This window comes from Stegastes partitus, unplaced genomic scaffold (genome assembly GCF_000690725.1).
Source record: "Stegastes partitus isolate 25-593 unplaced genomic scaffold, Stegastes_partitus-1.0.2 Scaffold1722, whole genome shotgun sequence".
Lineage (NCBI taxonomy): Eukaryota > Metazoa > Chordata > Actinopteri > Pomacentridae > Stegastes > Stegastes partitus.
The window spans coordinates 7670-35643 of NW_007579453.1; the positions used below are offsets into that span (position 1 = coordinate 7670).

Below are 27974 nucleotides of genomic sequence, written 5' to 3' on the forward strand. Positions count from 1 at the left end.
TCTGCGGCCACGTCCAGATCATGGTTTATAGAAAACTCCACAGGATGGAAGTTCACAAAAGTGCTGCTTCTCTCTTCTTCATCTTCTTCTTGTCACTTAGTATTTTTTATTTTCCTCAGCTCCTTGTATTTCCACTGGTGAAAAGTCCCTCTAAAGTGCACAGATGAGGTAAATGAAATTCTTCTCAAAACAGGTTTTTTTGTATCTGTTCGCCAGCTCAGACCGGAACCATCGAGTGTTGCATGTGTTGCATTTGAGACAGCACCTCTTGCTGCACACTTGCAATTAGTATGTCCTGATGTGACGGTGTGATTATTCCAAGTCTGTCCATCTCCCTGTGGGCGCACAGACAAAGGTATATATTCAGACACACGAGCCACACCATGCAGTATTTAAAGGATAAACCCAGGTGCTATTTTTGTGGTTTTCACCACCAATTTCATGAAAATTGCCAGACACTTTCATCCAAAATGACTCACAGACTTCCCCATACGCTTACATAAGGAGCTCTTTGGGTTGCAGGATCTGAACCACCTGATGATTACAAGCCAGCCCTCTATACCAATTAAGCTGCAGCCATAATTTGAAGATGCTTGTGTATCCTAATATACTTTATGCCTTTCCGCTATAGAAGCCTATTGTCTTGCAGAGCTATTAAAACGCATAAAGCAGCAAAGCAATGCAAATGAGAAACCACATCCCTGGGCATGCTCTGTGACCTGAAAATGCAGCTGCAGAGTAGCTTTAAACTGCACTGTCGATATTTATCATAATATGTGTGCAATAATTAGTTAAGTTAGTATTTGTATGTCTGTATAAAATTAGCAACATTAGGAAATGGTTCTCGTCAATGTCTTTACTTAGCTGAATTTACTTGTGGTTTCAGTCTTTGGTGGTCTAGTTTATAGGAGAACAATTAAAAAAAATAAAAAATTAACACAATAACCTTTAAATTGGCCGTAATAATATAATCTAATAATACACAACATGCTTATGTGAGGTCATGAGAGTACAGTGATTTGTCAAATAATGCAAATGCTGTGAGGCAAATACAGCAAAACCGCACCCATAACCGCACCCATTCCACAGCATGTCTCTTATCCCTTTGACATATTTCATGTGATGCCGTAATGTCCTTTTAATGTCATCAAAAGTCAAAGTGAAACCACAATCTGTCCTATTTTCATCCAGATGTAAGAACTCAACTCACAGTAACGAGTACGAGCTGATGAGATTTTTTAAATTATGTAATATTTCAGTCTTCAGTGGCCTTTAATGAACACTACTTTCAAAGAGAGTTCCAGTTTGAACTTCACAAGTGGAAAAATGTCAGAATCGACAAGAAGGACCGAAGAGCGCTCGTGTTTTTGAGACAGCAAAATTGCAACAAAAAAGTTAAAAAGGCTAAAATTAAAAGACAGCACCGGCGTCAGGACTTCATCTCTGCATTATACAGATACAATACGTACGATTTTTCTCCATTACAATCGAGAATTTGGATCCTAAAATATAAAGTGACGTCTGTTGCAAGTTTTGACCCACTGAGTAAAAGCAGAAATTTGATGAGTAAATGCAAGACTGACTCTCACTTCAATCCATTTTCACACGAAGGTGCACTTACTGGTGTGTGAGAGCCAGGAGGCTGTCAAGGCTGGTGTAACCCGCCGCTGCAAGGGTGTCTCTGTACCTCTCCAAGCCGATGGACTGCAGCCACTCGCACACCGACCACTCCGGCACACACACCTCCGGTAGGACCGACACACACACCTCCGAACCCATCCCCGACTCCAACATCGTGCCTGCAGGTCTGTAAACGCACAAAGAGACAGCAGGTTGCAACAAAATCATCATAATTCAAGGAAAACTTTGCATGTAAACCAAACAATGCAGCAGGTGAGGATGCCAGTACAGCATGAATGTGGCAATGCATGACTTTGCCCACTTGTACGCTGGCATTTATGGCTGTGCTTACATGTGCATTATGTACCTGTCCCCTCCTGTCCGGCGCAGAGTCCCGGGGTTGCGAATGAGTTTATCCAGCATGTTGAGTATCTGGCTGAAGGTGGGTCTCTCTGCTCGCTCTCTCTCCCAACAGTCCAACATGAGCTGGTGCAGCACCACAGGACAGTCCATGGGAGCAGGCAGGCGGTAGCCCTCCTCTATCGCTTTGATCACCTAAAGAAATGACACAAGGAAACTTTTTACATTTTTATCAGGCTTGATTCAGAGATTTTCCAAAATCTGGGCCACATCTGAAAAATGTCAGCAAACAGTTCTGCTTCGAGCTAATGTTAAAGTCCTCATATTGACAATGCAAACACGCAGATGTTTAGCAGGTATAATGTTCATTTTGTTCATCATCTTACTTTCTCGCAATTTCTCGCTAGGCTTACCTACATTAGCACAAAAGTATAAACTTTAACCTGCTGGTTGTTTTAGAGAGAAACAACAGAGAGTTACCAAAGTCTTTAATCTGCTGAGAACTTGAATGTCAAGACATTAAAAAAAGAAATCAAAAAAAGCACACTATGCTGGAGTGCATTCTACTTGCTGTCCCAGCTCTTTTTACATGACTGCGCTTCATGGTTTTGTACAGTAGATAATGAAATTCATCCACCAACAAACATAAGTCAAACTGCCACTGCCAATTAAACTTCACAGAAGGAAAGCAAAAACTTTTCCTAAAGATTTATTACTTTCTTGTTGTTTTCCAAGATCTTCCCGGAGTTGTCTCACCACCAACTGCAATTGATTTTAATTTTTTGCAGCTGTGAGCGGCTCCACTGTTTCCTGTGCGTACCGTGGACCCATAATGCACATCTGCAGTGCACTCAGAAATCAAGCAGATTTGGTCAAACTTTCCCAAAATGAAAATACTACACACTCCTGCCTTGGTATCTAGAATGTAGCTGGGTCACAACTGAGGAGCTACACCAAAAATGAGTTTTAGAGGGAATATAGCTGGTTGTGAGAAAAGTCTGCACTCCAGTGTTTCACTAAACAGCCTCACTAATAAGCTAAAAATAACTAAATAAACAAAATAGAGCAGTTCGGCTTATTCAAATAAGAAAATATGATGTGCAGAAAGTCCAAAAAGTGGCCCAGCAGTAAAGTTATCTGCGGCAGATGAGATCAATACAAAATTTCCATAATCCATTCCAGACTGGCTCTTTGACCTCGTCAAACTGAACAAGCTTTGATAGCAAAGTGATTTCTCGTACAGCAAATTTGCTCTGAAACTGGATTTTTCTCTCAGATCTCAGTAACAGTTCAAAGTAAAAAAAAAAACTAAAACTAAATCACCCCTAATTTTATAAAGTGTGCGTGCTTGGCTGAGGGATAACACTAAGCAGCAGATTCCCTCAAGTCTCAATATTTATCTTTAATAAAATGTCCTGTGATTGGAGAACTAAACCTTGGCTTGCTGCCCTTCCATGGGAAGATTTCAAAGCAAAATTTGCACATTTTCAAACAGTACAGAGGTCAAAGACAGTGGGTCACGATGCAGAGGAGTTTCAGCTTCCTCCAGAAGACTAAAATATGCTAAAGAAGTGGTGCCGGTTTCGTTTATTCGGTTATTTAAATTGGGTTAATTTAGGTCCCATTTGTGGACCAGACTGAAGTTTTGCTTGACTTCTGCAGAAAGTCACAGCTCGTAACTTTAAGGAAAAAGTATAATTAATGGTAATGCTTGTGGTTGTCACAGGATGTTTAAACAATGGAGGCTGATATGTGAATCGTTATTCATGCTCCACATTTCCTTACAGTTAGTTTTACATTCAATTGCATGCGTCCGACCACATGTCCAGACACACAGGCTGCTTTAAAGCACACTCAGAAATCAGTTGACCATTTTATATAAACCACTTACATCGAAAAAAAATGTAGGTGTTAGTTGTTACTGACACTGTAAAGATGATCCAGTCCTTCAAGGAACAGCTCATTCTTTATTCTATGAGGCATCTCATAGGTTAGACAGTCTCAGAATTACTCACATCCTGGTTGTTCATGTCCCAGTAGGGTCTCTCTCCATATGAAACCACCTCCCACATGACGATGCCGTAACTCCACACATCGCTGGCCGTGGTGAACTTTCTGTAGGTTATAGCCTCTGGAGCCGTCCATCTGATGGGAATCTTTCCTCCAGGGGAGAGATAAGTCCCTGTGGCCTCCTAAAACAGTAGCAACAGTCACACTGGTTCATTGACTCGTTGACTTAAGGGATTTTATTTATTGATTTGCTGGTTCATTAAGAGAATTGGAGAGAAAAACATCTGCACCTCTGAACATTTCTGCTCTAAGCTTTATTCTTTAAGGAATCTGTATGCATTTATTCTGCATTAAATGTGTTTTCAGTTAGTCATGAATCTTTAGCGGCAATAAATGTGTGAACTGAAGCTGTGATGGCACCTAAAGAGCCTATAAATATTCAATTTAAGTGATAAAGAATAATGAATTCGCAATCAGGTTTGTCACAAAAGCAGAAGATCTGGTGTGTATGCTCACATCCAGTTTGGACTACGTCTGCGTGTGTCTCACCCTTGTAGTGTAGGCAGCTTCTGGGTCGTCCTCCAGAACTCGACTCAGGCCAAAGTCAGACACTTTACACACCAGGTTGCTGTTGACCAGGATGTTTCGAGCCGCCAGGTCTCGGTGAACGTAGCTCATGTCTGACAGGTACTTCATCCCCGAGGCGATGCCGCGCAGCATGCCGACCAGCTGGATCACCGTGAACTGGCCGTCGTGTTTCTGAAACATTAGCGTTTCGGTGACAGAAGGGCAGGTTAATACGGACACCCACAGTACAGTCACGAGTGACTACATTTTGACTGGGATTTGATTTCCCGTCAACACATTTTTCCAAAACACAACTCAGAACTAAGATTTGTTTGTTTGTTTCATAACAGAAAACTACAGTTACTGCCTCGTGGTTGTCAGTCAGTCACACTGCAACTCATACAACATCATGTACATACGAGGGGGCTGCAAAAAGTTCTCAGCCTCACCTGGAATCAACGGCCTAACTCCCATTTTGGAGCACAACTGTACACTATCAAGCCTAATATCACTGTCCACAAAAACTCAAACGTCAAAGCAATCAAAGAGAAAAGAAAGGCACAGCACAGGTAGCAGAAGCAGCCAAATGTGGCTTTTAAAACTGTTGCCCCATGCACCTCACTCAACTGATCAGCACCGTCTGACTGTTTCTCAAACTAAAATCTCCCACTTGCATCGTGGCCAATTTCAGACTGATGATGACATCATGCATGCAGTTGAGGAGCATCTGAAGGCTCAAGATGTGACCTTCCATGAAGGGTATCAGTGGACCAAGGGCACTGAAGTTAAAGGTGACAGTGTTGAAAAATAAGAACAATCTTTGTCCTGTAACGGATAACTTTTTGAAGTAAAAGATTTAGAAGAAAGTAAATAAAAGATCTTGTGAGGTCAAGGTATTGTTTGACATTTGACCACCACAACCTGTTTAATTCATCCAAATCTCAGGAAATTCTCTCTTGCTTGTCTTGAGATACCACATTAACATTAAGAAGTGGGCAGATGGATGCACGGGCACCTTAATAAAAGCACATACCCGAAGGAATGCATCCAGGGATCCGTTTTCCATGTATTCTGTGATGATCATCAGCGGCTTGCCTAAGTGGACAAAGAGTTATAAATACGAGGCTTAATCACAACTTTCACAGCACAGTTATAACCCAAGTTCTACTCACATCTCGTGACGACGCCCTCCAGCCTGATGATGTTCGGGTGGTCGAACTGTCCCATGATGGAGGCCTCAGACAAGAAGTCTCGTCTCTGTTTGTCAGAGTATCCCGCCTTCAGACTCTTGATAGCCACGTAGATCTCCCTCTTTCCCTGCGCACGAAGCCGACCACTGCACACCTCCCCAAACTCTCCTACTCACACGGAGCAAACAGCAGTGTCAGCGCCAACCCAGCATGTGTGTGTGGGTTTTGTGTGTGTGTGTGTGTGTTTGTGAGCACCAGTGCCAGGCTTACCCATGCCAATAACCTTTTCAATGTGAATGCTGCTAACATCGATCTCCTTGGCAAACTCGTGGATGGCCTGATCGGGGTCCTCGTAGGTGAACGGGTCCACGTAGATTTTGACTCCTGCCGCCATGGAGAGGGGAGGCGAGAGAGGAGAAGGAAGTGAGGGAGGAGGAGAAGAAGAAACGCAGAGGTGGGTGAGAAATATGAGTTGTATAACTGCATATGTTATGTAAATGTCTTTGGCAGTATGTGTATAAGATATGTGCAGGTGGATCTGAAGGAAGGGAAGGAAAATGAGCCTCCATCTGTCTCTCTGTGAGTGCATGTGCAGTACCTGGGTTTAGATGTTTCTCCTCCTCAGAGTCCTGCTTTGTTTTGCTGTACTTGCTCCTCCTGATGAGACACAGATGATGAAGATTTAACACACAGATAAAGAAGACAAGTGAGAATGTCCCTGCAACCGTTTCTCTCCCACTTCACCTGTTTTTGTTGTGATTCTTATAGTGAGACGCACTGACAAAGGGGCATATTTGTCACATTGTTTTTAACTTTGGGTTGTTTCTTTTCTGGCAGGGCTGTGCCTTCTTTGGGGTTTTTAAGGATTTGCCGCAATAGAAAGCAGTGACAATGAGAACAGAGGCTGCAGGAAAGCACAGAACGACCAGATGAAAGCATTTAAGGGAGAGAGGGAGGAGGGGCAATGCCTCAGGTAGCGCGAGATAAAAGGTGTTTTCCATTAAACAAAGAAACTGTCAAAAACACCTTTGTGGCTGAGCAGGTGTGTGTGCTTTTGAATGTGTGTGTGTCTGTGGGCACCTGCGCGTGCTCGTGAGTGTGCACGGCGGCGGAAGCTGACACGCAAGCTGTGCTGCTGAAGAGACAGTAATGACAAGTCAGGGACAAAGGGATTATCACTGTCTCCACTCTAATCCCCTTTAAAAGCTCCAGGTAACACACACACATTATTTAGTGACACAATAGCAGCGGAACCGTGTGTGTGTGTGAGTGCGTTGTTGTTTCTGCGAATTGTGGCAGTTTGGTCAAAAAACTGTAGTTAAGACGGACGCTGCACACATGTTTACGTCAGTGATGCGCTGCTGGAAAACTTCTAGCCACCCTAACACATCTATAGGTGCCTGCCTGTATGGGTCCTTTTATATTTGTGTATGTGTTTGTGTGGGTGTGTTTGTGTGTGTGTATACCTGCGACTAATGATGAAGACAGCTGCAGATATCAGCAGTAAAATTCCAACCCCGCTGATAGACAGCAGCAGGAAGGCAGAGTTAACTCCCTCTCCGATCAGAGGGAAGGGGTCTAATGAGGAAGGACACAGAAGTCACAAACCAAAAGCTGATAACTTGTGCACATAAACTTTAATGCATGCTCTGCAGCTGCTGAACTTTACGGCGTGAATACCTGAATTGGTGGAGAACTCAAACGGAGCGCTGAACTCTCCGTATCCGGCCGCCGTGCGAGCGCGCACATGGAACACGTACACGGTGAGGGGGTTGAGACCCGTGACATCGACGCTCCGAGAGAAGGTCCTCATTATGCGGTAGGACCTCTCCCTCTGATCCTGATTAGACGGGACACAAAGAGGGGGTCTCTTTTCAATGCAAATCCAGCGTCGCCATCGGTCAGATACAAACAGCGTCCCAACATATTGACATTCCAGACAAACTGCCTGAGCTGCATTAACCTGCCGGCAACTCACCTTTTCATAGAACTTGACCTCGTATTCCAGGATGACCCCGTTGGGTCGATCCGGCTGTTGCCACGACAACGACAAACTGTGTCTGGTGACATCGATGGCGAGGATTGACGACACTGGAGAGGGAGCTGAGAGGGAGAGGCACATGATGAGAGATAACAGAATGACAATAGTGTGGCTTGCATGGAGAATGGCTGTACATGAATCAGAATGAGTTTTGTTTTCATTATACAATGTAGAATGAAACTGCATGACTTCTCTCCTCATATACAAATAACAGTGACATAGACAGAGGACCATGTACAGAAACATAATACAAACAGGCAGTGCGGACAGATGTTTACAGAAATATAAACAAGTGAATATGCTGTATATCCATGATGCTGCTTATCTTTGATCATTTCACAGGCCTGAAAGCAGCTCATAGCAGATGTATGGGGCCTGTTTGTCAACAGTCCCATTGACCCAGTGCACCTGAGAACCGACCTACATCTCATGCCTTCATATTCCGTGGAGACAAGCCTCATTCTCAATGCTCTCTCCTCTTACAGCCCTCAATTTTCCCTCCTTTTATCCGTGTTTGTCCTGTTCTTTGTGGCTGTTCATGTGATATCGGGCCATATGGTAGTGCAGGTTGGACTTGACACATCCCAGGCACGCTCTCACGCTGTGCGCACACAGCTAAGTTATTTCCCCGGGGCACCCACAACTAAGCAGGTGTGCTGGTTTCTAAATGCCAGCATAAAGACTTAAAGCAATGACAGTTGAGATGTAACAGCATGCAAAAGGAAAAGGAAAAAAAAAAAAAAACATGCACTCGTTGAAAACTAATGGAGAGCATGTGTGAGGAACGCCACACACCAGCTGACACCTTCACAAGCAAAATGAAACACTTCATAAAATGTGGGTGATTTTTTCAGATACTTCCGTGGTTTAAACGCTGGGACGAGGAAAATCCCACCCGTAGGTACACCGGTGCTGTCAAGTGTCAACAATACGCTGTTCGGTCATTTCTTGATTGAGTGTTACGATTTACTTTTTATTGTATCTACTTCAACTTCAACCATCTATGTCTTATTTGTATTTAAGTCAGTGACTTCCATTTTCCAAAATGCTTTCTGGCTTCCTCTCGAGAACACCCCTATAATTAATTCAGCTGTTGTTAGGTGTAGGAGGACAGAGTAATAACTATGGCAACTATTACAGTGATAGTATGAGCAAGAGGTTCTAGTTGACAGCAAGCAAGAGAAGCATCATGGTCTCTACACTAGCAACTTGTGATTTTCTTCTATTACAATACATTGTAGAAGGATAAAAGCAATGCAATCAAAAGCAAATTTATGACATGTTTCAATGCAGAACTGCTTTCAAAATGTAAATCACTTGAATGTATTTGACAACCTTTCAATTGTTTTGGAATTGCACACAAGAAAGCTTAAAAAATATATTTGTGAGAGATTTCAGCGAAATAATATCTATCACAAATATTTTTTAAAAATCTGTTTTTGACCATCTAAGCGTTTTAGGGTGGATACTACCTCCATCATGTGCACATTTATCTACGCACAGAGCTTGTACATATCATGCTTCTACAGTTTCAAACAGTCCTCATGGGACGTTGCTTCCCTGCGGGCAGCAGTTTTGCATTGTGCTGACCCACTTACGGACAGCATCTATAAGCACATTTTATGTTCCTGCTACAGTCAACAATCTGACAAACACATTCATCACAAGCAAACACCTCTCACCCGCTTGGTTGGTCGTGACGCTGACGGACACGCTCGGCGCTGCCCCTGTACCGCTGGCCTGGGAGACCCCGTTCCTTGCGTGGACGATGAAGGTGTAGTGCGTGTGGGCCCGGAGCTCGCTCACCACCACCCTGGTGGCCTTCAGGCCGGTCTGGCCGGGAGAGAAGAGCACGTCCGAGCCACAGGGCAGGCAGAGCTGCGAGCTGGAGATGGAGCCAGAGCTCAGCCGGGGGTAATCTCCAGGCCTGCTCTGGAACACTCCTCTGCCCAACTGGGCTTCAGGTCCCACAATGCCTTGGTCCGACTGCATCGCCGGGCCACCGTGCTGGGCCTCGGGCTGGGACATGCTGCGATTCCTCGGGAGGGCTCTTCCAGCCGTTTGACTGTGACCCCCGCTTTGACAGATGAGACACTCCAGACTGTAGCTGGTGTCACTTCTGCCTCCCAACCGGCGAGGGGGGGCCCACTCCAAGACCACCGAGGTCTCGTTCACCACAGAGATGAGCTGCTGCGGGGCCGATGGCGGCTCTGAGAAAGAGAGGGGGAGGGAGGGAGTGAGCCTGAGCAAGAACAAAACCAATATACTGCACATAAGGAAAGTGGAAGTATACAGGGTGTGTGAGCTGGGGGTGGGGGGGCTCTTGGCAGGACTTGAAATGTAGACATCTGGCATTAGACTAAAAATCATACTGTTCTAAGATCTTTTTGATGGGTTGGATGTTTTCTTCTGTGGCATTTTGTGTGTGTGTGTCTGAGAGACTGTGTGTGTGTGTGCGTGTGTGTGTGTGTGTTTTCATTTTTCCCAAGCCAAGGAAACCATGTGCTGTATATAGGCATAATTAAGTTTAAGACACACAAACCAAGGTCTCCCAGTCTGTCACACAGAACCTACTCACAGACTTAGAGAGAGAGAGACGTTGAGCGCAAGCGAGAGAGAGAGAGGACATTTATTCACTCCTCAATGTCTTTAGTTATCACTGCCAGACAGGATGTAGATGGTGGCTTAGTCATAAGTAATGGGATCATGAAACAGGGGTGGCATTCAGACACGTTTGTGTCTCCCTCTGTTTGGTGGAGATAGAGAGTTTGGGAAACAATGACTGTGGTTTTTGCTTTTATTTGTGGAAAAATGCATGCACATATTGTTGTCACTTCTGTATTATCGTACAGCTATGTGTGTGTCTGTGTGTGTGTGCTTACGGGTACAGGCCATGGAGGGAGGGTCGCTATCAGCTCGGAAGAATCCAGAGTGACAGTCGCAGACGGTCGCTCCGTCTCTGACCGAGTGGCTGTGTGGAGGACACTTAGAGCAGCTGGCATCTGAAGACCTGGCCTTATAGAAACCAGCGGAACAGGCTGCACAGAGACAAAAAGACACTTGAGAGACCCGCATCACAAATGTTGATGAAAACACAGCACACTGATTTATGAAAAAGATATGCTTGTAAAACTAACACTTGTTTAAGGGTAGCATGTGGTCTTCTTGTCCACTAGTGGTGCTATGGAGAAACGTTTAGCCTGCATCTTGTGTTTTACTTGCATGTACACAGAAACAATCATGTATGACTTGCTAGAGCGAAAACAATTAAGCCACTGGAACAAAAAAAAAACAAAACAAAAAAAAAACTTCTGCAGCAGTTGTGATAATTGATTAATTGTTTCAACGCCAAAGAAATTATACGAAATGCAAATAGTTTCTGGTTTTTCTTGGTCTCCTGTGGCACTAAACTGAATCTGTTTGGGATTTGTACAGCTGGTGTGCGTACAGGCTCAGACAATGCGCACAATCATCTTCTGGTTTTTATGTTGTCCCACTGATAAGATGCCAAGCAAAGTTGCTTTCAAAAATCAACACATTCATTAAAGCTGCAGAAAGCAGAAAATCTAGAACGGGCCAAACAATAACGGCAAATAAATAAATAAATAAAACACACCAGAATTTAAGAATGCAGCCGTCTTCCAGCAGCTCTTTCCTCTCTATACTAAGCCGCTCTACCAGATGAGCATAGGAATATGCACAAAAAAAAAAATCAACATTCACTCGTGACTACCCACAGGATTCAAACCCCAACTGTACAGACTGAGAGAGCTCAGTTCATCCCACTGCACCACCACTTCCTGTTTTGTTGCTCTTTATAGTCTTTCACCTGATCTGAGTGAAACCTCTGTGATTGGCTTACGTCTCCCATCGAAGGCTATATTTTCTAAACCCTGAAAACGGAGCCAAGAGGAGGTACAAAACCCTAGTTTCACCTCAGACTGTATGAATTACAAAATACTAAAAGGTTATTACGCTCAATGATGACAAAAAAAATACTGCTTGGTTTAAAAACCCAAAGATACACCCCACATGTTTTGGTGTGAAACAGTCTGCCTTAAACGTATTAATGATGAACGGAGTCGTAGTAATAAAGCAGAGCAAATTTAGGCTAGAAGCAGTGCAGTCGACACTGGCTGCAGGTCAGTCAGGCCCTGACCTTTGATACAGTCTTTGTTCTCTCTGGTATTGACTGCTCAGACAGCCTGAGCACCATGCTAATCCACACAAGGAATATTTTGTTCTCTGGGCAGCGTTTGGATCCAAAGACAAACAACTGTAAAGAAAACTCTAAAGAGAGAAATAGATATAGAGTGAGGAGGAGGAGCACTTTGACTTCTTTTATCTTTAATTTTGATGAGCGAAGAAAGAAACACCTAAAAGAACACTTACTGATCAGCTCCCACTCACACACAGAAACCAGAAACACTAGAACTGAATACATCAAAACTCCACAGTGCCGGCAGCCCACACAAATATAATTGACATTTAAATATATGAAAGAGGAGAAACAGAGAAAGAGAGAGGGTGAGAGAGAAAGAGACAGGGAGAGAAATCTTCTCTCTGTATACCAAGGAGTTCATGCATTGACAGAGCAACAATGCAATAAATGAGTGCATAATTATACTGCTTGACATCCACTGGTGAAGCAAAAGAGATGGCAAAGCGTGACTGGTTGGAGCAATTTTTTCTCACTCTCTCGTTAATTTCAGAAGGAAATCCTTTATTTGTTTCCACTGCATCCTTTTTTTCAACACCTTCTCTTTCATCATCACACCCTATTCATTCGCCTTCAATCCTACCGTCTTCCCTCGCTCTCCCCTCTCTTTTTTTTTTTTTAACTCTTTCACATTTCCAAGGGAGATGAAGACATCCCAGTGGGAATGAATAGGAATGTGGGAATGATGTGTGTGCGTACATGTGTGTGTGTTTCGAGTGTGTCAGTATGCTTTATGACTCTCTCATCAGTAGATGAGAGGGAGGAAGTCTCCTCTGTAATCTACTCAGACCAACCATCCTGCCCCATCTGTGAGAGCCTCCACAGATTTGCTCTTTCACACACTCATTTGCCCTCCCTTTCACATTTCACAATCTCCCTCATTCGCTTCCTATGCACTTCCTCCTCGACCTCCACTTGTCTGTCTTTGTGTCTCTGATAACTCTCTCGCTCCTGCTTTATCTCCGTATATCCCGCTCCTCTCCAAGAGAAAAAAAAAGCTTTGAAGCCGCCTATCGCCGTTTAAAGCTCCGTATCGATACCAATTCAAATGAGATCGCACACAAACACGCGCCGCAGCTGAAAACTGTGCAGCCGCAACCTGTAAATTCATAAACACATTTACGGCTGATAAAGGTGGCTTTCATTTGGTGACTGACTCATCTTATTGTGGCAGCTGGCACAAATCAAATGCAAGATAAAATACAGTATTGTCGGTCTCCAGCTGTTCTACACATTCCTTTGTTTTTAGTTATTAATGTAGGTAAATAAGCCATGAGTGGGGAAGAAGTGCAAGAAGAAAAAGCGCTGAGAACTCGGAGGTTGATTACAGGGTTCAGCAGGACTCTGCCAGGGGGGTATCACACCGCCTTTGTCTCTGTCCCATCCAATCCTCTATCCCTGTCTCCAACACAGAGGACAGAATGAAGGAGGAAGCAAAAGAAAGGAGCAAGTATTTGAAGCCATAAACTTCCTTGAGCGCCCTCTCATGTCTCTCTTCTCTGTAGTCTTTTGTGTCGTCTTTAGCGCTGCTTTCGACAGAGGAGGGGGGGGGCGGCTGTGGTGAGCGCCGGTGACCTGGAATAAGAGCTCATGAGGGTGTCATTAACCCGACATTAACCCTACGCTACCAAAAGGCCCTGCAAGAGCCTGAGCTCCACCGAGTAACACGGGAGGGTTACGGACACAGACACACATACTGATGAGATAAGGTGAAGGCTTGCAGGCGCATTAATATTCTGCCCGTTAGACGGGACAATAATTACACTGTAATCAGCTGTTTGCCTCCTTGAGACAAGTAAGAGAAAGTGACAGAGAGCGTAGAAAGGATGGGGAGAGTTGCCTGGCACGAGGAAAAGACTGACAAGGAGCGAGAGATAAAGAGGTGAGGAGAAAAAGACAAAGTGAGGAGGAGGAGGAAGGAGAGAGAGAGGGAGAGAGAGAGACTCGGAGGGGGGAAGGTGCCCTTTGATTACTATCAGCATTGTCTTCATTTGCATATGCATTCTTCTGCTACCTAAAATGCAAATGCGGCTCATCGCAAATCCTAACTAAGAGCCTCGTCGGCACACTGTATGCATGCTTGTGCGAGGGCTGCTCTGTGTGTGTGTGTGTGTGTGAGTATTCTCCTTGACCCCGTGTTATTTGTCATCATCCCTTGTTCCTTCCCAGCAGAGGGGTGGAGATGGAGGAAGTACCCCTGACTGCTCCAGTCTGACACCTGTCCGAGTGATGGATGGATGGAGGGAGGGATGGATTGACGGATTGATAGACTGCCACACGAGGAGGAGGGACACTATTAATCACAGGGGTCGTGGCCCCCTTTAATTAAAGCCCGGAGATATGTTTGAGATAAGACGCGATCCTTATCTTTTCCTACTGTATGTCTTCATTGAAAAAGACGGCGTGCCCTCAAAATCACCCTGACATTCCTGTGAAGTTCGGTGCCACATTTACTTCGTGTTTTTGCAGGAGCGCTGTACTGCATTTAAAACCTTAAAGTTTAAAGCTGGTCTACATTTAAATAGGCACAGAAACGGGTGGTTTGAGGAGAGAAATGTGTGTGTTTGTGAGTGTGCCCGAAGCCAACAGTGTGAACATTAGCATGTGAAAGGGTCTCTACAACAATAACTCCCCTCCCTATCAGACACACATCATCCACCACCCCCCTGCCGCCACCAGCAGCAGCAGCAGCAACAGCAGCAGCAGCACCCCCTCACCACCAACCCCCTGACTGTGGATCAGGGAGAAGAGTTGGAGAAGAGAAAGGAGGGATAATGAGAGCAAGACAGAAAGAGAAAGAGGGAGAGCGGAGCTTGTTCCGGTGCCAGAGAGCTGCAGACAGCCTGGTGGAGCTGGCAGAACCTCCTCTACATTAGGAACAACCTGGGAGACGGAGACAATAGCGCACGCAAACAGTTTGATTGTGATGAAGGAATGCGAACCATTCCCCCCCACCTGAGTTTGGCTCACTTCACACAGTCGCTTGTGGCATTCCGGTGTCTTTGCTCGCTTTGTCACCTGCCATGCATTTGCACATATATACACACAGAAACACTCTCACATGCACACACACTCCTCCTCCCTGTGTGTTTGCCCCACCACACTCTTCTCTAGGCATTCCTGGGCAGCCCTCCAAACTGTGAGTATATTGGAGGGAGGGCTTTGTTAGGCAGAAAATCAGAGATACAGTACACACACGTGCACTCGTTCACACGCACGCACACACTCCAAATCAGCAGTCCAACATGTTCAGAGTCCAGAAATGCGATGCAATAATTAGAGGGGACTGAATACAGCGATTACGCACTCATTCTATCATCCGCTCACTCTTTCTTTCTGTCGTCTCTCTTTCAGTGTGGCTATCTGCCTCTCTCCTCTCTCCCTCTTTCCGTCCAAATGCTTTCTGCTGTTGACGAGACACTGCAGGTGCGTTGGATAGAAGCACAACCATGAAATCTCTCTGGACAGAGGGGAACACAGAAACACACACTCTCACAGGCAAACATAGTCGCTCAGAGAAACATTCCAACCCTCCCAGGCAGTGAGCAGAATGGAGGAGAATCAGACGACAGAAAGGGAAAAAAAAAAAAAAAAAGGAGGCCAGTGGAGAGACGGTGAAACAAAAAGCAGAAGGCTCCTCTTTCATTCTGCCTCTCCAGCCGTTCACATTTCACATTCTCTCTGTTGTCTCTCCTCCGCTCGCCTCTTGTCTCTCCTCCCTCGTTTCCGATCCTCCCAGACGGATCGCAGCTGTCAAACTTTTGACGTCTTCATCTACCTCGGTCATGACCCTGCACTCTGCAGCTAAACTCCCTCTGTATGTGTGTGTATGTGTGCGGCTGTCAGTCACAGTTTTTGACGTCTTCATCAGGCTCAGTCATGACCTCGGTCTTAACCAGGGGTTTAGAAAAGAGGGGGAGTTCCCTCTCTCTTGTGTTTCTCTGCTCGTCCCCTTTGCACCCCGTTGACGAACCCCCAGCGGGGGAGGGGCAGCTCTGCATTGATGCCTTCTGCTGTCAGTGGCCTTCTTTCAACCTCCCTCTCGCCCTATTCAACGTCTAATCCCTTCTTCCTCTCCAGAGCTCCTGCTCTCATCCTCTCCATCCTTATTACTCGGTGTCAACACTCAAAATGAACTTTTCACATCTTACTTCTTTAACTAAGTCGACTCCTGTTTCAGCTTAATTCAACAGGAGTTTCTGGGGGGGATGCTAAAATGCACCATCTAAAGGTGTTTCTGCAGATAAAATAAAATTCTACCTCACCAGATGATATATATAACTAGAAAACATTTTCAGCATCTGAAATGACATTTTCTTCAAGCATGCATAAAAGATTTTGCACAGCTCAGAAACCTGAACTACTGAACTTCTATCATTATATCTTTTATAGTGCATGTGTCTGCTGTTTCACCTTCAGAGTCTGGATTTGTTTTCAGTTTGTGCAACACTGTAGGAAGTGTCTTTAAGCTGTGGTTGAAGTAAAGTGTGGTTTAAATAAATGCCATTTATCTTTCTGCTTTGGTGATGTCAGTTTACTCAACTTTAAATTGCGCTTTTTCAATTTAAACTGATATTCTAGTTTTGGCAAAAGCACAAACATTAGGTTCAGTGCTTCTTTAGCATTGTGACATTATGACGTTCACTTATTTAAGGAGCCATTCAACTGATGTTTTCTATGATAGAGTAAAGAAAACGTTTAAGGTCAAAAACATGTTTCACATTTGATATTTAGGATATAAACTTTAAGTAGACTTTCTTTAAAATTAAGCTGCAGCAATGCAAACCGTTCATTTGAGAGGAATCAAATGATGTAAGTGCATTTAACTTCAAACTTATGACATTAATATTACATGTAGCCTTTATTTCAATGAATTTAATTTTATGCGTCAATAATTGCATATTTAAATCAACCATCAATTCTCTCATTTCAGTGTATAATTTAAGTAGCTTTAAAATAAATTACATGAGAGCAACATGTCATCTTTCTACAATAGACGACTTGTTACCACTGGACTGCACAGTGTTAAAAAACAACAACAAGAAAAACAACTGACATGGTGATATTTTGGTTTTCTGTGCTATATATATGTGAAAACACAACCATTTTTCCCAGATAACTTGAATAACTATTTGTGGTGGCTTTTCAGGAGCTGATTGAAATGGTCAAACAAATTAGTGGTGTTGCTTCATGTAGTGGCAGTTTCTGTTTTTGGTCAACATCATCCTTTCTGTAGCCAAACTATTTCCACACATCGTGTCTCTTTTCGCAACCAAATCTTTATTTTTGGTGTTTCTCTCCTGTTTCTCGCCTATTTTTGTTCGCACATGTGGAACCAGTGTTTTAACAAACTGGGCGTCTGGCAATCCAAAACATCACGCAGCAAGAGAAGTTCTTGCATGATGTGTTGGAGTATTTGCTTTGCTTCACATAGCTGCTAAAAATGAGGCTAGAGCGAAAGGAAAGTTAGCTTAGCTTATTAGAAAGAATAGAAACTGTGTCCATTCAAAGGCAACAGAAGATGTCAACCACCTTAAAAACCCACAAATAAGACTATATCCTATTTGTTTAACCCACACTTACATACTCTGCACATTAAACTATTTCTTGTATGCATAAACTATCGTTCTCTGTGTTTATTGCTCACAATAAAATCTGAGGTATCTCCATCCGAGCTGAGTTATGCTGGCTGAGCGAAGGCACGTGAAAATCCAGAAACCCTTTGACCTCACTCACGTATCTCTACTTTCAGTCTCCCCCCCGAATCCCGCTCTGCCTTCCCCCCCACCTCTCTTTACGTCTGAAAAATTTGAACTTAAGATGGAAGAACTGTTATGGCGTCTATCTAATACTGCAGGGTCAGATTTTTTTTTCTTTTCGGTATTCTTCCAGGACTTTGATGGATTTCCACCGAAGCAGCTGCTCGCGGCCAACAACCTGACAGGCAGCGAGAGCGGAGAGAAGACGGAGGCCGGAGCAGCGGATAGATAGATGGCACTTCACATCTGCTAGAGGTTCAACAGAGTCAAGGGTCTCTCCTAAATCTAGTTGAGGAGGAACATCTTTCAGGCCTCAGGGACCACCCCGCAAACCTCCTCCTCTTTTCAGCGGGAACAAACGGGGCAAGCCGGGTGAAGGTTTTAGAGAACATTTGTCACACCGAGTATTTTGGCTACCGTTCTCATTGCATAGAAAAAAAAGTCACATGTTTTTCCCTCTTTAGCGCCAACTGGGACCAACTGCATCCCTCTCTTTATGTCCATCTCTTTCTCCCTCTCAGCGCCTCCTCTTTTTCCCTTTGAATTATGGGTCTGTTTGTTATACAATTAGCCTGCTGGGATAGGCTTCATAAATAAAACCGAGGGAGCCGATCAGTGAGTCCTTCTCCCCTGTCTCTCCATTGGTCTCTGTCCATCTGTGTGAGTCTGAGTGTTGTGTGACCGAATGGGGGGGGAGTCGAGCCATGTAGTAAAAGTGTCTCCACCAAGTCTGTTGTCCCCCCGCCTCTGTTCAACCCAACTTTGCCTCCCGAACACGTACATTTAGTAGTCCTCACTATCACAACAGTCACATCCAAATATTACACGTCATCCAGGCCACATGTATGTCGGAGAGAGAGAGAGAGAGGTGTGAACAGCTTGCATATTCGTTACCGTAAAGTTCAGACCAAATTTGTAAGTGATAGAAAGACATTTTTGTCCAGATGGCTGCGGTTGTGTCAGCACACCTCACACTGAGACCTGAGAGCTTCTACTAACACTTAAAAATACTGTTTACAGTTTGGAAAACATCAAGTCGTGTCCAAGCGTGGTCCAGAGGAGGCCTGGAAACGTGTCCGACGTGGGCTGGTCCTTACAGATGGGTCTAACCTACGCAACTGTGTTGGTCTTGGTGGTGTATTAATACAAGCCGCTCTTTAGAAACAACTCGTTGGCCTCTCAAGGTTAACAAAATCACCTCCAAAGCTCCTGGATTTTTTTGTCAAATTTTGACACTTCTTCTGGGCACAGCTTCTTCCTGAAGACTTCTCGTCACCATGAGGTTGCTAATCGATGGAAAGTTGTTGGTAAACTGATTTTGCTATGTTTACAAGGAGCCAATTTAGCTGTTCCCCCTTATTTCCCTTCTTTATGCAAAGCTTAACTAAGTCTCTTTGTTGCAGCTTCATTTTGAACAGACAGACAGAATGGTGCCACTTTTTTTTCTTTTTTCTTTTTTTTTTTTTAACTTAACTCTTGGCAAGAAAGTGAATAAGCATACTTCACAAAATGTTGAATTATTCCTCCAACGTGTGTGGGTGTGTGTTATTGTCAAAAAAATCATATCTGCCATCAAAAACCCAAATTCAGTCCAGTACTTTAAACCATTGGCATTGATCGGTTGAATACAGCAATGTTCAACTCTGCTGTTAACGAGCTGCCAAACTTGTGAGTGTCCAGTTAACACAGAATTTCCAAACATATTCCTCAAAAGTAATTAAAACAGTCCACAGATTAATCAAGCAGGTGTGAAAAACTACACAAACCAAATGTTTTCCATCATTACTGAGTTGTTTGTCAAGTGTGGCGCCAAGCATCTCTTACCTTTACAGGCGCCGCCCTTCTCTTCATACCCGGGGTTACACAGACATCCACCAATAGGGACCAACCACTCTCCATCAGCGCCGCAGTACATTTTAGGCTCCTCTCTTTCTTCTGATTGGTTCACACAGGACCCCCTGACCTCCACTAAGGAGGAAGTGTCAGCCCCGGTAACGGTGTCGGGAAAAGTGGCCAGGTTACGAATGGTGAGCGGGCAGGTTTTGTAGAAAACCCTGACGGAAACCAAAGCGATGCAGGCGCCAACATCCTGAAAGGCCAGGTAGAAGCCCTTCCGGGTCGTGACCTTTACATCTCGCACTTCGGTGTTTAACTTCATGATGCGGTCTCCTACGTCCACCTGAACGGAAGGAGAATGGAGTCACATTAATAAAAAACGTGCAATAAACCATGTCAGCCCTTTTTAATTCAATTTGGGAGTTGAACCGCAGCTGATCTTCACATTTTCAGCGTTTGGCTCTTATTCAGATGAACTTTTATCGATTGCAAAGGTAAAACGAGCTTTAATGCCTGCAACACTAAAATCGGGAGTAATTCTAGTGAGGACTACGCAAAAAGCGCCCTGCCAACATTCCTCGGACAGCGAAATAGACATCCGAGATAAAAGTGCTTGTAAAACAAATAAAAAAATTAGAGCTAAGTGCCAGGGGGTTGTATTTTCCCGATAGGAGCAAATTAAAGTGAGTGGAGGAGGGAGGATAAAACGCACAAAGCCTGACTCAGTCGTTTGGTGTTACCTGGGTGAAGCTCTCATCTGCTGCCACTGTGTCCACCTTAATGAAGCTGCTCTCTTTGATGTAGCTCTCTCTGTCTTCATTTGACTCATGGTAGTACAGGTTGAATGTCTCCTACAAGATAAGAGGGGGAATTTTCAGAAGAGAAAAAAAACACTGAGGGGTCTATTTATCACCATCAGCTCTCATCTTCTCTCCAAATATGATAATGAGCCAAAGTGCAGTTTGTGCTCGAGTAACCAGCAGCTATAATATATAATAAAGCTCCATTAGCAGCAGTCTGTCCATTTACTAATTATCATGAAAGCTAACATATTAAAGAAGTCAAACCTTTATCTGGAATGCTTTAAACAGTGATCAGTATGCTTTACCGAGCCCTCACAAAGCATGTTTTCATGTACCTTGCAGGTGCCGGTGACCCCTGGCAGGCTGTTACAGTCTCTCAGGGTGAACTTGACTTCCACGTAGACTCGCTGGGCGCCGGACCGAGGGATCCAGTCCGTCCTCAGCCAGTTGTTTTGATTGGGTTCTAGGACGTTACACACCTGGTACGTTCTGATGGGGATGTTCTTCTCGTCCATAATGCTCACTTCTTCCCACTTCAAATACACACATTTGTTTCACTACACAAGGGAGGGCGACACTTCATACATTCTTAACAACAAATTGGTTATGTTTGCAGCTTTACAACACATTCCAGAGGAGAAAAAAAAATTCCTACTTTCCAGGGAGGCACTGCTGCTAGTTCATGCCAGCAATTTGACTTTTAAATTGCAGATGCTCTATTAATATGTCATGGGTTAGAGCCACGGACAGCAGGTTCTTAAAACTTATTCAAGAAACCCTGATATCCAAAATTTAACAGCCACTTACTATGTAGCAGTCTTGCAGGCTTTGCATATAAAAGATTATTGATGCTCAAGTTTCACCCAACAAAGAAGGATTTACAAAACGGCCCCAACTGGGAGCTGCACTTCAATGACCACTGTGCTGGCAGCAATGTTCAAGAGCCTGAAAGTTGACTTTCATTGCTGCACTGACATGAACTCAAAGTGACTGCGTAACATTACTCTTCGGCCCTTGTAGACACAAGCGTTAACACGTGGATATGCACGGAGGTGTATATTTCAGGGGGGGATGCAGGCGATACGTCTCCCTTAATATTTAGAACACGTGCATTTTACCGCTCCAATAAAACACATTTAAGAAGCTAATAGCATTTATTTTGAAAAACCAATTGCACCTTAATTTTCTGTTCTCCTTTATATAAATACATTTCCACCATAAACTGATGGAGAAAATGCTGCATAAAAAATCACCAGAATGCAGGAAATTAATTTCTCGAGGGAAGACGCCCAAACCCCTGTTTAATGTGTCCCCGCCTCCAATGTCGAAACTAAATCTATACACTAGTGGGGACCAGTGAAACGAACCCACTGTGGAAAAATAGTTTTTCTGTCCGCTTGAGGAACTTTTTGTCTTCACCAACACAAAAAAACCCAACAAAAAATACATTTCAGATGCTGGTGTGCATCCTCTAATTCACTGCTGTCATTGGAAGCCTCGCAGGCTAACACTCATTCTTGCATCAATATTCTGCAGTGGACAGTGGTTCAGATTTGTGGCGACTCCAAGGTTTTTGCTGGCACATTTCCATACAAGTGAAGCAGGCTCAACCTTCACTACACCATCCATCTCAATAGAACCGATTATTTGCCTTGTACTGTGACCCTTCGAATGACCGCTGAGCCTCCCAACTCCAAATTGGCTTTTTATTGCCACTGAATAATAATCTGCTCTCTCCCTACTAGTGAGAGCTGTATACACACTAAATGCACCGTGTCCACAGAGAGAAAAAGAGAGGGAGAGTCGGAGAATGACAGGATGTGTGTGCGTTTGGAGCAGAGGGGTTGTGTGTGTGTGTGTGTGTGTGTGTGTGTGTGTGGAGCGTGATTGATATGTCATGGAAGTCAACCTTAGTGTCTTAAATAGGCTTATTACAGATGTACTGATAAATTAATACTGATGTGAAAAGAAAAAGCTATGCAGTTTTTATTTTCATGCACATTCAAGTAAATTCTTCTTCACAATAATTGTAATCATTTTTAATTGCCGGTGCAGTCAAATGTTGAGAATGTGCTGTTTTGAGGTCCTACTTGACAATAAATGTTAAAATACTGGCTGATGCATAATAGCAGGGTTTTATTATTCACAAATACCCACCCTGCTACTGGCCTCAAATATCCAGCATTGCTCTGCTCCATGGTGTAACTGTGCACTTCTTTTGTGTACAGTATGTGCAAAGAGCGCGTATGCACGAGCAAGAGCATGTGCACGGACCCACGTCTTTGTGCATCGTGAGTGTTTGTGTGTTGTTGTCGTGCCTTTGTGCGGTAAGTGTATATCGAGGAAGACAGCTGTATAAAAGCTGACACGGGGTGTGATGCCTTCCTTGTCTAGTCTCTTTTGGAGTTTTTTTTGTCAGTAGACAGAAATCACAGCTGTCAGAGGCAAAAAAAAAAAAAAAGCTTTGCACTTGCCCCAACCATATAAAAATGGTGTTTTGTATCTCTATGTGTGTGTAGCTAAGGGATGAGGAAGGTGGTGGGGTGCCTGTAATCAAAAGCTCAGTGCGTGCAGACCAGGACCCTGTCAATCAAGCAGCGTGTGAGCGAATGAGAGCATGGTGGCTGAAGGAATAAGAGTCAAGTTCAGCAATAACTCTTAAACCAACAAAGAGGTGAGGGAGACACTGAGCAAAAGATAGAGAGAGAGAGAGAGAGAGAGAGAGAGAGGGCGTAAAGATGGCAGATCACAATGTACCAACGACGAAAAGTACAAAAGTTGAAGAGATAAAATATAAAAGAGACATCTCCAGGATTCGTTCTGGCAACTGCATGGTAGTAAAAATCCCTAAAAAATGACACCCACCACCAAGCTGGTTTATGCCTTTACTTGTGCCAAACACAAAGCCAGCAATCTCATATTAGCACTTAAGCTTGGTGAACAACAGCACATTTCAAAATCTGTGGGATGATTATTTACAGTTTCCAGACCAAGTGTGTTCAAGTGTGTGTGCGCGTGAGTGTGTTTTCCAAAGAGAGAACAAGTTGTAAACAGTGTATCTGTAAAAATAAATAAATTAAAAAAAATTTTTTTTTTGAAAAGGAAAAAAAAATAAAGAAAGGCAGCTCCCACTCACCCCTCCCTCTGAAGGACTGGCTGCCCATTTCAGCTCTCCTGGCACTGTCCTGGTATCCAGCAGTGTCACTAAAATTGCACATATACACAAATGCAGGTGGTTTAAGGGCAAACTGCCTGAAGTACTTCAAGTGATACCTTTTAAAGCAGTGTACATTACGTTATATGACCTCCCCTCACCACAAAATGACCACTATGTAGGTGACCAGTAAGCTTGGGACAGTTACAGCAGTAGCAGAATGTCTATCTCACTTGATTTGATGGAGTTTGTCTTAACAAATAACTCTCATTTTAATACATAGGATCACATATGTCTATGTATTTAAAAAAACAAAAACAAAACACATGTCCATAATTGATTTCAGCATCAAGCGTTATTTATACACAAAGCAACAACCAGAGAGTTTGAGGTTCAGTGGTGAGCTGTTTCTGAATAAACATAAACTGTGCATTGACCAAATCATGTGGATGTATCCAAAAAACACCCTAAAGATTTTCGTGGCAGCACGAAGACAGAAACCGTGTAGCTGAACTCCTTCAGGGCACAACTCCATGAGAAACACGTACAAATATCAACATCTGTGAAATGTTCCCAAAATCCAACTTTTTGGACAGTTCAAGATTGGTGCCTATTTGCCCTGCTCTGCTCCTCGCCATCCTAGGACGCGCCTGGAGCGCACAGCGTCGCTCCCAGCGTGCGGCAGCAGCGGCAGCAGCAGCAGCGAAAAATCCGACTATGTGTCACACACACAGACACATAGATACGATTCCCTCCTTACTTACCTTCGTTGGGCGGATAAATCCTCGTCCTCGAACTTGAAACTAGTGTTATTATCCAGATGGACGTGGAAAACATTCGCCATAAATTCGCAGCCATGTGTGCCGAGTGGAAGCGTGTGCGTCCCCCGTTGGCTCTGCGCGCTGGCTGAAGCGGCTCCATCCCGGTGGGAAAAGTGTGTGTGAATGAACCCAAGTGTGAAAGCGAGTTGGATGCAGCAGCGGATACTGGGGCGGTCTCTCACACTGCTTCCCTTAATGGTAACTCAAATGACATGAGCCAAATGACATACAGTACGGTGTCAGTGTGCTACAGTGTTAATAATCCTCAAAAAAGGCAAGTTAGAGTGGACCACACTGAGAAGAAGAATTTTGGAAACAGCACATCATTTGGGAGGCTTGTTTGGAGGCTCTGGTGTTCAAAAAAAATGAGGAAAACAAAGGCACTCTCTCCTGCTTATACTTTAACTTTACGCTGCATAAAGGTTAATAAACGTATTTCTCTTTGGTTTCACTAGAGACCCCAGTTTGAACCCACCAATCAGGAATATCAAAGATGCACTATTCTTGCCTTCTCTCTGTCAGAAGTGGCATTTAGCAGCTGATAACCTAAAGAACGCCAGCGGGCATGTGGTCATAAAACATCACCCTTTAAAAGAAAAAAAAAAAAACCCACAGCCTGTCACATGCATTTCAAAACATGAATGTGTCACAATTTCCTGATAAAGAGCTGAGCTGCTGGGATTTGGGGCTTGAGGTTGCTGGTAGTTCTTTGTCCTAAGCAGCATTGAAGAGTGTGACTACAGCGCCACCTGTTGATGGTTGTTGGGTGAAGGAGGAGAAACCCAGTGGATGATGAAGGGTATTAGATAGCAAGCTGTAGGATATTTTAAAGCTGCTAACAGGAGAACAAGCAGCATCAATCAGTCCCCCGCCATCTGTCAACTACAGTTTGGAATAGTTTTTTAAAATCCCTCATGGATATAATAAATAAAGTGGACGGAGTAGATGCAAGGTAGTCACAAACACAAAGGCCTCGTGCAGAAGTGTGGTGGAGCAAACAAAGAGCAGCCTCCTGACCCGTCCTCCTACACGCCGCCTCCCTCAAAGACGCTCCCTCGATGGAGGCACAGCTTGATGAAGACTTTCATTTGCATCGATCCCGTGTGGTTTTCCCCTGATTTGTTTTCCAGTTGAACATCAAAAGGTGAAACAGAAACATCTTGTTTAAACCTTGTTTAACATGCACAAAGGGAAGTTCTGATAACCTCTATTGAAAAGCACCTGATAGCAAGCGTTGGTTTTCAATTGTGTTTTAAACGAGGTTCTATACGTTTAAGTGCATACGTAAGCGTGTGTGCAAGCCTGCATTCGCAAGCGTGTGTTTGTGTGTTTCTCCATCTCGCTTGGTCTCCATCTTGCTTTTGTGTCTTCCCAGTTGCTACGTCGAAACCATCTCAATCCCCTGTAAGGCATCATAATGGACCCAGGAAGAGCATCTGGCACTTAGAGACGCCAAAAACGATCTCCCCGCTTCGAGCTGCCACTCTTCCCCCCGCCACCATAATACCGTTTTCACGTTTCATTCTCCCACAGCGCCACGATAGACTGCGCAATCACAAAGACCCAATTAGCCAAGAGGGGATCACGATTTCGCTCGGGGACCGACGGGCCAATGGCATCGGGCGGCGTACGACGAGGGCCTATGGGGCAGCGGCGCAGGTGGGTGGGACATGGCCGTGGGGCGGAGGTGACACAGTGACATGGATGGAGAACGCTCCGTTGTTTCTGGTCATTTGTGTCACCAAAGTTTTGATTGATGACGGTCGGGATGTTTTTCCCACTCTCCCCAGAGATTCCCAGCTCTCTGGAGGGGGTTTCCACAATGATTCCCCCTGCCTCGAACCCCTACTTTAAGTTTGGCCCTTCGCCCTACGCCACACAAACCCACATCGACACAGACTTTTTTTTGTTCCATTTGAGGCCCCAGATGGTTGCTGCCCACACATCTGTATTGTAAAGCACTAAATATAGGCCCTGTGTGTGTGTGTGTTTGCTAGCACACATGTGAACCTGCATTCACACCGAATCTCCGAGTGTCTGATACTGGTGAAGAGAACAGAAAGGACAGGAAGAAATAAAGCAAAGTATGAAGTAGCCAAATGTAAATTTGTGCATGTGCGTGAGAGTGTAAAGAGAAAAGCCCGAGGGACGGTAGGTGTGTGGGCGGCTGAGCGAGATGAACAAAAGAAGCAGAGAAGAGAGATGAGGAGCAGCGCATTGCCAGTGAGGATTTGATTGGGTGGGTGGGTGGCTGGTGGAGTGCTGTGGGGTGTTGGGTGTTGAAAAAGGATCTTCCCTCAAAGCCTCACTAAGATATTCCTGGAGTGAGCTAGGGTTTCATTTGGCTTGCAGTCCTACACGGCGTGCTTACATCGTTCTGGGAGCTAAAACCATTTAATATTCACACAACTAGACTGATATTCTCCGGGTTCTGTGACGGATGATAGTCAGACGTTCTAAATCTGCGCGGCGTGAGCGTGCGTGGTTCAAGTCCTCGGGTCGACAAAGCGTCATTAGCATGTCAGAGGCGTTCCGTTAGAACCCAGTTCTCTCCGTAACAGCTGCTAGTTTGGTGAATTACTCACTTCATGTGTGTATGTGAGTCCGCGCTTATGTGCGTGTGTGTTCAGTATAAACAAAGGAAGAAGCGAACAGAAGGTTTCATCAAATCACCAAAACACCAAAAGTGTGTGTGTGTGTCTGTGTGTGTGTTTGTACCGTGCATCATGCGCTTACTTTGATGACTGAAGAAATCTCCACCACCATCTTGCTCCGGAGCCTATACGTGTGTGTGTGTGTGCACGGGGAGTGTGTTTGCGTGGTGTGTTTGCATGTGATTGCATAAACACGGTGTCAGAGTGATGAGATGTTCTCTGCATCCATCTGTTCTGCTGGCATTTACATCGCAAGAGGGCCAGAATAGAGGAGAGATAGACGGAGGGAGCGCGAGGAAAGACGCGGGTGAAGAAATTCGGCGATAATGCCGGTTTTGTCTGTCGGCCTCCGGGGTACTAACACACTCTGGGGTCACCTGTGGAGCTCTGAGGCCTCATCCTGACGCGATCTTTTAACACAGCTGAGGGTTTCTGAGAGTGCGCGAGAGGATGTGGGGGGGAGAGTGGAGCTGCAGTGTGTGTCTCTTCCTGTGGATGTGGTTACAGATTGTTCGGTGTGTGTGTGGATGTTTAAGCGTATGTACGAGAGACGGAGAGAGATCTCATTGTTCTGCTCCTCCTTATCTAGCGTCTCGGCGGAGAGCCCGTGCTGTTTCTCCCCTCAGCGATGTGACCTGGCTGTGATACCGCACGCCCTCCTCTCCGCAGATAACAGACCACCCTAAAAATACTCCTCTTTCTACCACTCCACTCTCTTCCCCTCTGTTCTCCTCACCTCTTCTGGCTCACTGTATCCCTCCGGGGTCTCCCTGGCCAGGAGTTAGCTCTGCCAGACTAAAATACCTCTGGGCGCTTCTTCATGTCACGGAGGTCTTCTAATTCTATATTTCCCCTCCCCCCCCTTCCCTCTCTTTTCCGTCTTCTTCAGTCCATCGGAGGCCGCGGATGTTACAGCGTTGGTTTGAACAATAAAAAGTCT

General features: G+C 44.6%; 1 protein-coding gene across 3 annotated transcripts; it reads right to left on the reverse strand.

Annotated features, from left to right (window-relative positions):
* Window positions 1-217: 217 nt before the first annotated feature.
* Window positions 218-24456, reverse strand: LOC103372258 (ephrin type-A receptor 4-A). 3 transcript variants are annotated; one of them, XM_008301853.1, is made up of 20 exons: window positions 24324-24456; window positions 23542-23609; window positions 20741-20938; window positions 20343-20453; window positions 19591-19945; window positions 10671-10826; window positions 9847-9998; window positions 9471-9666; window positions 7726-7850; window positions 7428-7587; window positions 7214-7325; window positions 6346-6404; window positions 6018-6131; window positions 5730-5915; window positions 5591-5652; window positions 4540-4749; window positions 3996-4169; window positions 1991-2175; window positions 1622-1777; window positions 218-335 (listed from the first exon to the last, which is right to left on the reverse strand). In XM_008301853.1, exons 1-20 carry the CDS (start codon window positions 24415-24417, stop codon window positions 218-220), a joined length of 2991 nt encoding a protein of 996 aa, XP_008300075.1. In that variant the 5' UTR covers window positions 24418-24456. The 3 variants fall into 3 exon arrangements, with proteins under 3 accessions (XP_008300075.1, XP_008300076.1, XP_008300074.1); XM_008301854.1 differs by having other exon boundaries at window positions 1622-1757; window positions 1974-2175; XM_008301852.1 differs by having other exon boundaries at window positions 1622-1807; window positions 1988-2175; window positions 3996-4172.
* Between the last annotated feature and the right edge of the window lie 3518 nt (window positions 24457-27974).

Bases quoted from the DNA above. Each gene is read 5' to 3' on its own strand.
- LOC103372258 (XM_008301852.1), bottom strand. From the start codon at position 24,417: ATGGCTGCGAATTTATGGCGAATGTTTTCCACGTCCATCTGGATAATA. The intron at 20,454-20,740 runs GTACATGAAAAC...CTTATCTTGTAG, and splicing joins GGGTCACCGGCACCTGCAAG to GAGACATTCAACCTGTACTA. The intron at 5,653-5,729 runs GTGAGTAGAACT...TTGTCCACTTAG, and splicing joins GGAGGGCGTCGTCACGAGAT to GCAAGCCGCTGATGATCATC.